The 9170-nt window shown below is 40.9% G+C and overlaps 1 protein-coding gene across 1 annotated transcript in view; it reads right to left on the reverse strand.

The window, feature by feature from the left end:
* The window catches only part of CHD6 (chromodomain helicase DNA binding protein 6), a 127364-nt gene that overhangs the window by 51196 nt on the left and 66998 nt on the right, over positions 1-9170 (reverse strand). The window contains exons 16-19 of the mRNA XM_015563946.1: positions 4891-5055; positions 3427-3606; positions 2361-2471; positions 276-478 (exon numbers count right to left, since the gene is read on the reverse strand). Coding sequence (XP_015419432.1) covers positions 276-478; positions 2361-2471; positions 3427-3606; positions 4891-5055 — 659 coding nt within the window. The remainder of the gene's footprint in view (positions 1-275; positions 479-2360; positions 2472-3426; positions 3607-4890; positions 5056-9170) is intronic.

Below are 9170 nucleotides of genomic sequence, written 5' to 3' on the forward strand. Positions count from 1 at the left end.
GGAGAGCGGAGGCAGGAAATCAGTACCAGGCAGCAAATTAGTAGCAGAGATTCACTGCGACAAGCATATGAGAAGTCATGGCACATCTACAATAGGGCAGCAGAGTGTACAGTGACTGGGGTGGTGGTAGTGGGGGGGTCATGGGCAGAAAGCACAGTTCTCTCTTGCTCTAACTGAGCCTGCATCAGCCCATAACTCCAGAGGTGACTGGAGAGACACACTGGACAAATCTCAGGGACCAACACCAACAACAAATAGGCAAAGCCAATACCCACCCAAAGATGAGCAGGTTCTTCTCTACCCGGAAACATTCGGCTCGGAGGTAGCGCCTGGTTTTATCATTGAGGCGCCTGGACCTCGTGGGCCTTTCATCAGAGTCACTGTCCAACTCTGAAAATTCCATGAGCTCATCCTCCTCAAAGGAGTTGTAGTGTTTGGTTTGCTTTCTCACACGAGGCCGGTCGAGCACTAAGCTTTCCTAGAAACAGAGAGGACTACTGGGGAGAAAGCCCTGCTTCTCTCTTCCCCATCACAATGCACAAGCATATCCTGTTGACAATCCTCAAGACACATTTGGGAGAGAACCACACCCTGGTCTCATCCTCCAACAGGAAAGGCTGTCCCCAGCACACCTGCTGTGTCCACGACTAGCAGCGGGGATTCTCTGGGACTGGCTGAAGTTGACGTGTTATCCGCCACCATCTGCTGCCTCTGCAGTCATTCTAACAGTACGGACAGGCAAGGCCCCCCAGTGCCCACAGTGACAGTCTGCTCTTGCCAAGAAAGATGGAGTGGTGCACCCCAGCCGTTCTGCCCAGCATGCAGAGGCAGGCCGCGTTTTGGAGACAGGACCAGTTGGAGAATTCCATCTGCTCAGCAACTTTCTCAAGACAAATACATATTACAGCTGTTCCATTTTTTGCCTTCCACTGGCACTAAATACAAACCCTTTGTCTTTCACCAAAAAGATTATTTCTAGCTCAGGAACCTCTCATTCTGGAGGCTCCCCTGGCCACAACCATTGCCCCTTCTCTTATCTCCATCATTTCATGCGTCTCACTCCTTCCCCTTACATCTCTTCCCAAAGGCAGGCTAAGCTCCTGAATACTCCCCTATGTAGCCCAGGTAAATTTCTAGTGTCAAACCCGCTTCAATCACCTTACTTCCCACCTGCTCCAACTGCTTCTTACTGTCCATAGGGCAAGAGCCCCTTTTCCTCCCCCTTTGCCAACTTCCCTGCACACTGAGTAACTTCTTGACTGTGCAACTGTAAAACACAGGTTACTAAAGGACTGCACAATCTTCCTATTTGGAAAAGAGTTGAATTAAACAACCTCTGGTGATCCTACAGAAGAAGAGTTAAGGCTGGATGCTGGCTATTGAATCAGCTGGATACCTGCAGAACTGTCTCCGGGGCTTGTGGGTTCACAAGAGTTCAATACTCACCTGGGAAGACAGGTAAAAAGGGATGTATGCTCATCCTGCAGTGAGGCGATAGAGTCTGAGGCGGAGGGAGGGGGAACTAACACTTAGGGCATGGGGTGCCTCACAGGGGGCTAGGCCAGTGATGGCGAACCTTTTGAGCTCAGCGTGTCAGCATTTTGAAAAACCCTAACTTAACTCTGGTGCCGTGTCACATATAGAAATTTTTGATATTTGCAACCATAGTAAAACAAAGTCTTATATTTTTGATATTTATTTTATATACTTAAATGCCATTTAACAAAGAAAAATCAACCAAAAAAATGAGTTCGCGTGTCACCTCTGACACGTGTCATAGGTTTGCCATCACTGGTCTAGGCAGTTATAGTTATGAGTGCTATCCCCCCTCCTTTCCAACTGTTTCAGTGAGGTCAAGTACCTTGCCCAAAGGCACACATTCAGTCAGGGGCAGAGGCAGTGTTCCAACTCTGTCTTTATTTCAAGACCATTCTCTCTCTTATGTATAGAAATAGAAAAATTCAAGATACTCAAAGAAAGGAAGTGAAGCCAACAAACTTTACTTATCGTGCTTTCCCCCCTCTTCTCAATATTCATGTTTCTTTCATAGGAATGGTGAAAAAGAGGTAAAATGGTCACATACCAAGATTGGGATGTTGGCTTGGGCCAGAGGACTAAACTTGACCTATTCGGCCAGTTCCAGTTCTAACTGCCTTGATTTCTCAGGTGCCCAGTATGTCCCATAGGTCATTTTAAATTCTAAGAGTTAATGTTTATGAAGCTAAGCATGTTTTAAGTATATTATATCTACTATCTCATTTAAGAATTAGGGCTCAGGAGTAAATAATGACTTGAACTGTGTGGGAATTTATGGTACTTAAGACACAGTGAAATGTTCAATGAAATAAAATATGCTGTACCTTTTCATTCTTTGCTTCAGTGTCCAGTTCAGCTATTTTAGCCCATTTCTGCCAAAAATTTGGGTCATCTAAGGAAATATCTGTTCTGTTTCCTGAAGCCACAAAGCTAGCCTGTGAAGAAGACAAGCATCAATAAGCTGTGCCTGAACACAATACACATTAATAAACACCTGGTTCTTTTAAATGTATCAGAAACTCAAACAGCCTCAAAGCCATTCTTCTTCTTCTCTTTTAAAAGACTGGTTCAGGAAATTACAATTTCAACCTACAGGATCATTTTCTGAAACTTAAACTTGGAAGCAGGAAGACAGCTCTGGAAGACAATGGCAATGTATTACTTGACATTCTTCCTTGTGAAAGAATTTATTCTTAAAACTTCCCTAGATAAAACTTTTCTTTCAGTTCACCAGTTACCAAATGCCTGCTACAGAAAAGGCACTAAGGTGGGCAGTACAAGGTGGACAGATAAGTGATGGCTATAAAGCACAAAATATCCTACTGAAAATGTTCCATGTCGAACAGGAATTTAATCAGATAGGTCACAAAGCTCATGGAGCCTGTGGTCAGGGAAACCTGAGAGTGATATGATAAGTGGTCTAATTAGCTGAATTCTAAATCAAGTAACTTGCAGGGCAGCACCTAGCTGGGATACTGACTAACATGTATTTTCTCATGAACTGAACAAGATACTTGCTTGAGTTTGAGGACTTGGGTGTTCACTAGAAACTGACCAAGGAGTGCTCTGCAAGGGAATCAAGGTGATCACAGGCTTCAGAGCAGGCTTTGTGAACAGTGAATAGTGCGACCTGCGAGCTAAGGTGTCTATCCTGCTCGCTGAAACCAGCTCCCAGAGGTTAGGAGTGACGTTCTTTCTGTAGCTTCTGGCTCATGACTGACACATCCTCTAAGAACCTGTTTCTTCAGAGTGTCACACAGAATAAATGTGTAGCCAGAAAATTTCAATAGTGTATTTAGGGTAACAGAAGTCTGGCTAATGAGGGTCAAACCATGAACAACTTTTTTCTTGCTCCCCCTACATGGACTCTGGAGAGAAGGTCCTATATACCTTGGCAAAAGTGGACCCCTGTCCTTCAGACTGGATGGTGATGGTGTGGGTTCTCCTCTGCAGAATCTGGTCTATGTCTTCTTCACAGAACTTGGAGCCTTCGTCTTCCTCATCCATTAAGGCTCCATAAGCACCTTTCCGGAGCAAGTCCTCTACCTCCATTTTTGAAAGCTGCTGTACCTGGACAGGTCACCAAAGGCTACTCACAAAGTGGAAAATGCACAGGAGAAAAACAGCCTCAAATCTGGCCCTTGTGACTCAGTACACAGTACCTCCACTAACTGACATATCAGAGGAATAAAGACATAAACAGCAAGCCTTAGAAAATGAAAGCCCAGATAAAGGCATTCAAGAGAACTATGGGGAGGGCAGGCAGACGACCCTCTATAGGGAGCTCCAGAATAAAACCCAGCCCATGACTCAATGACCCTAACATTCTTCAGGACGTTGGTTATTACCAAATGTCACAAGCCATTAAAACTATGCACCATTAAAGAGGATATATTTAATGTTTATTTTATATTTCAGTTTGAGTCTGTATCTTTAAAAACCTCCAGATGTACCAAATGGGCTAAAGAATGATTTCTTCATTATTAAATAAATACATTAGTATTGGAAATGATGTCATTTCTTAACTAAAGAGAGGTTCCTGTGCCAAGTGTGATCTTCTCAATTGCTTGTTGAAAACAGGAAATGGGGAGTTCAAAACAGCCCTTCCTGGTTTTAATTAAGAATCTGGTTCTCTTTATATCAATCACAAGAGGGAATTCCATAACTCGCAGCGCTGGTAACTTGAAGTATTATACTTAGCAACACATGCATAGCTACAAGGATATAGAACATCTGGACTAAAGAGAATTCATTTAGAAGGTTTAATTCCCAACCTTTGATGCCCTGAGCCCAGAGATTAAGGAGATATTCTACTTTGTTTGTCTATACTTTAATACAATTTAAGAATCTTAGCTGCAATTTTTATCCCCCTTAGAGGGGAAAAAAGATTTTATTACTTTAAGCTGCTAATCTATTCATTCATTTATTCACTGACCATCACACATTGAACATCTTTAATATGCAAAGGATGGTTAGGGGCGTTGAGGGATACAGATAAAATAGGTTCCATTGTCTGGAGTATGAGGTAAAAGCATGGTGACAATAGATCATTTAGAGTTAAGTGTTAAGATCTACTCACTTCTAACAGGCACTGTTAAAAACTCTGTTTCCTGAAATGTTACTGCATGTTGGGCAGTCCTACCACATAACTGTTCCTACAGATTTCCTTCACCCATCTATCAGATGCAGAGACCTGACCCGAATTACCCTCTAGTGTAGGGTATTACCCAACAAAGTTGTTTGGCCTGAGTTTGGTTGAGAGTTCATCTTAAAACAGCTGTAGGAAGGAAGAATCCAGAGGCCCCAGCTGTGTGACACATGCTCAGGCTCCAGCAAAGGTACCGTCATACTCACTCCATTGGTGCTGCCCTTTCGGTTGATGTCCTGAAGAACAGCCTTGTCCAGACCCAGCTTCAGGCTGGCCTTATCAAACATTTCTCGCTCATAGGAGTTCCGAGTAATGAGGCGATACACCTTCACAGCTTTACTCTGGCCTATCCGGTGACATCGGGCCTGAGCCTGGAAAGGAAGGAGGGTCATACACATCATGTCACCAGATATAATGACAGTGGCCCAATGGATAGGGAAATGCTTAAGTTCCATGTGGTATGAGTGGTCAGATCTCAAAGTTATGAGTCATGGGACAGAATTCACCAAAATGCCAGCTGCTCTTTCAAGGTCACTTATTTCATCACCTGCTATTTATTGAGTGACCACTGTGTGCTAGGGTAAAGTGATGAGAAGAACATGGCGTACTCCCCTCCCTAGCCTGTGATCTTAGTGGAGACACTCATTCCCAGGATCCGGTCCTGCTCTTTTGGGAAATGCCTCAGAGTTGGCAGCACCACTTTTTAATTTTACTACAGCAAATTCCACACACACAAAAGTAAAGTATAATAACCTCGTATAGACAATCCTGTTTCATCTATTATGCCTCTACCCGCCAGGATCATTAGGAAGCAAATCCTAGGCACCATATTGTTTCATCCTTACACATTTCAATATGTATTTCTAAAGATAAGAACTCTTGTAAAACATATTGTCATTGCCATACTTCAAAAAATTAATACTCAGTTTCTTCCAATTTCCCTGCTTATCTCATACATACTTGTTAAAGCTCGCTTGTTTGGATCAGGATCCAAGGAAAGACATTACACTCTAACTGGTTGATATGTCTCAAGTCTCTTAATCTATAAATACTCCCTGCCTTTGATCTCTTTTTTCATTCGTAATTTTTTTTTTTAAGAAACCAGATATCTGTCTTATAGTTTAAGACAGTCTACATTTTGCCATCTTCATTCTGGTTGTGTCTGAGAATAAGTGCCCCTGCTCCTTGTATCTCCTCTAAAGTGGAAGTTATATCTTGAGACTTAAGCAGGCAAAGATTTCATTTTTGGCAAGTGTATTTCATAGATAGTGCTGAATTTCCATCAAGAGGCACATGATGTCTGGTTGTCTTTATTCTGAATTGATGATCACTGTCTAGATCAATTGTTTCATTAGGATTATAATTTCCCTTATCAAATTTTTAGTTACCCTGATGATACAATTCATATAGGAGATACAAGCTAAATGTTTAATTCCTTCTCTTTATTTAATCAGTTTCCAAAATAATATCCACCAAAAGCGACTAAGAAAGATTTTTACTATTTGGTTTAAGAAGCACAATGAGGTTACATTTAAATACATGTCCTATGTTTTATTGCACTGCTGTTATTATTTCTATTGCTGTTCAAAAATGGCCTGTGAGAACATTTTCAAGTTGGCTCCTGAGTTTTTCTGACATGATCCAGTCAAATATAAAAAGGAGGGAGACTAGAATAAACTCTGGTATTAGAATGGAGTAGGAGGTATCAGGATGAGCTCATGGGTAAAGTCTGTGTGTGTGTGTGTGCGTGTGCACACATGCACACGTGTACATGCATACATACATACACATACAGATAAAGAAAAAGATATGGGTATGTCTGTGTTTGTGTTTGTATGTTTCAAGGCGTCCTAGTTTCTTTGATAGGAAATGGTAGTTGGAGACAACAGCCTGGATGCTCTAGAGGTGCTCACTGCTACTGGTTATCATTGTTTCTAGCCTATTAAATGGGAAGAAACGGAAGTGTTTGTGTGTGTGTACAGTACATATAGCCATCGCACATACAAGACAAAACACATCATGAGATCATAACAATATTTTACATTCATTAACCATGTATCTGTATCTCTTCAACCATGTTTAAAAGCTCAGTTGTTAACCACAACAATGTCGTCACTCATTTGATTTATCCTACTATATATATATATACTAGAGGCCCGATGCACGAAGATTCGTGCAAGAATGGGCGTTCCTTCCCCTGGCTGCCAGCACCGCCTTCACTCTGGCCCGGAGCCGCCTTCTCACCTTCCCACACTGCTCAGAGGCCCTGAGAGGCTGGGGCGGTGCAGAACGCCTGCGTCATTGCCATGCTGACGACGCAAGCGTCCTGTCCCCCGACCACTGGGCACCTGCGTATGCAAATTAACCCACCAGCTTTGTTGGGTTAATTTGCATACTCACTCCTGATTGGCTGGTGGGTGGCACAAAGGTACAGTCAATTTGCATCTTTCTCTTTTATTTGTGTGTGTGTGTGTGTGTGTATATATATATAAATAACAGTCTCAGAAAAACAGTACCATTAGAATCTCACCCAAAACATAATTACTGAAAAACATGAAAGATTTTTGTTTTCACCCATTTAGGGTTATATCCCACTACATATATACAGTTAAATCACAGTGTTTTAAATACCCACTTGCAGGTAGGTTTACCCACAGTAGTTGGGTTGACCTTTATGCTACTATTTCAAGGCATTAGCTCAAAACACCCATTAAATACCCACAGTGGTAGGGTTAGCAGTTTTGAAACTACTTTCTGTGTAATCTAGGATTGAGCAAATTAGTACATATACTGAGAGTTGAAAAAGGAAATTACAAATATGGAAAGGAGGAAAACTAGAATGACTGTGGTGTTAGAATGGGTTGGAGGTTATCAGTGTTAACTCATGGTTAGGTGTGCACATGTGTATATACACACATGTAATAGATGTGGATATTCATAATTAAGTTTATGTATACACTTGTTCATATACACATATACATATGAAGGCATATTATATATATATGCATATTTATATTCTCTGTGTGTATGTATTCCAGCTATGTTCACTGAGAGGGTCTAGAAGCAATAGCATTCCAGTGGCAAAGAATACAACTGACTCTCTGATCTTGGTTTCTAAATTCCATTGTTCATAAGACAGAACAAAGTCATGTTAGAGAAATGGCTAATTGAAGGGCTGGGGCAGACAAAGTATAAGATGAGCCTAAAACATATTGCTGTGCCAGGATGCAAGGAAGTACTCACATAATGATGGAGACATATTAAAATAACACTCGAAACTTGAGGAGGCTGCCACTGGCTAAGTCTAGGACTATTTGAACATCAAAAGAAATAAAGATAGCAATGGAATATAACCCAGTGAATAAAAAAGAATTCAGGAGTACATACTGACATACATAAATGGGAGAGAAGGGAAAACTTTTTTATAGTAGTAGCCAACAAAATGTAGGGTGACAGAAAATCACCACCTTGCAACCATCATAATGATGACTAATTCAGGCAAAAATAATCAATGGACACTAAAATCAATGTGTAAAATGTTGATGAGAAACAGGATATTTACATAGTTTCAAACTATCTATCCAAAATTGCTTATTAATTTCAAAGGGAAAAAATAGCAACTTATAGTAGAGAAGTCTGGCAGATGCCACTTAACTAAGAGACCAAAGTCTGTTATCAGACAGACATCATATGTTCCTCTTATGATATGTTGACAAGGACATATCACTTCAGTAGTAGCATTACTAAACCTGAATCAATCCTGAGGAGACACAAACATAAACTGGGGGACAGTCTATAAAATGTCTGGCCTGAACTCTTTAAAAACATCAAAGTCATAAAAGGAAAAGAAATATCGATGAACTGACTCAAGTTAAAGGAGGCTAAAGAGAGGAGAACTTTATTTAATGGGTGATCCTGGACTGGATCTTAGGGGGAATAATAGCTATAACGAATGTTGAGAGAAATGACAGAATTTGATTAAGGACTATGGATTGGAGACAGTATTCTCATTTCCTGATTCTGAGAACTGAACTGTGTTTATATAAGTGAATGTCCTAGCACTTAGGAAATACACACTAAAGCAGTGGTCACCAACTGGTGGTCTGTGGACCACTGCTGGTCCGTGTGGTCTGAAAGTTTGGCAACTGCTGCACTAAAGTGCTTAGGGGGCAACTTACACTCAAATGGTTCAGACAAAAATGGTGTATGTGTGCATGCGCATATTATGTCTATGAATGCACTGAGAGACACAGAGGAGAGGGTTAAAAAGGGCAAAAATAATAGAGTCAATGCGGCAAATGTAAACAGTTGGTGAATCTGGATAAAGGGTATATAGGACTCGCAAACTGAAATCATATCAAAATGACAATGTAAAAATATTAAATATAGGCATTTGAAATAATTTCTTGAGTTCATGCTGTTTACTTGATATACAGCCAGATTCAACTGTTTTGTTTTGCTTTAGAATTTTAAAAATAAATTTTTC

Source organism: Myotis davidii, unplaced genomic scaffold (genome assembly GCF_000327345.1).
Source record: "Myotis davidii unplaced genomic scaffold, ASM32734v1 scaffold199, whole genome shotgun sequence".
Classification (NCBI taxonomy): Eukaryota; Metazoa; Chordata; class Mammalia; order Chiroptera; family Vespertilionidae; genus Myotis; species Myotis davidii.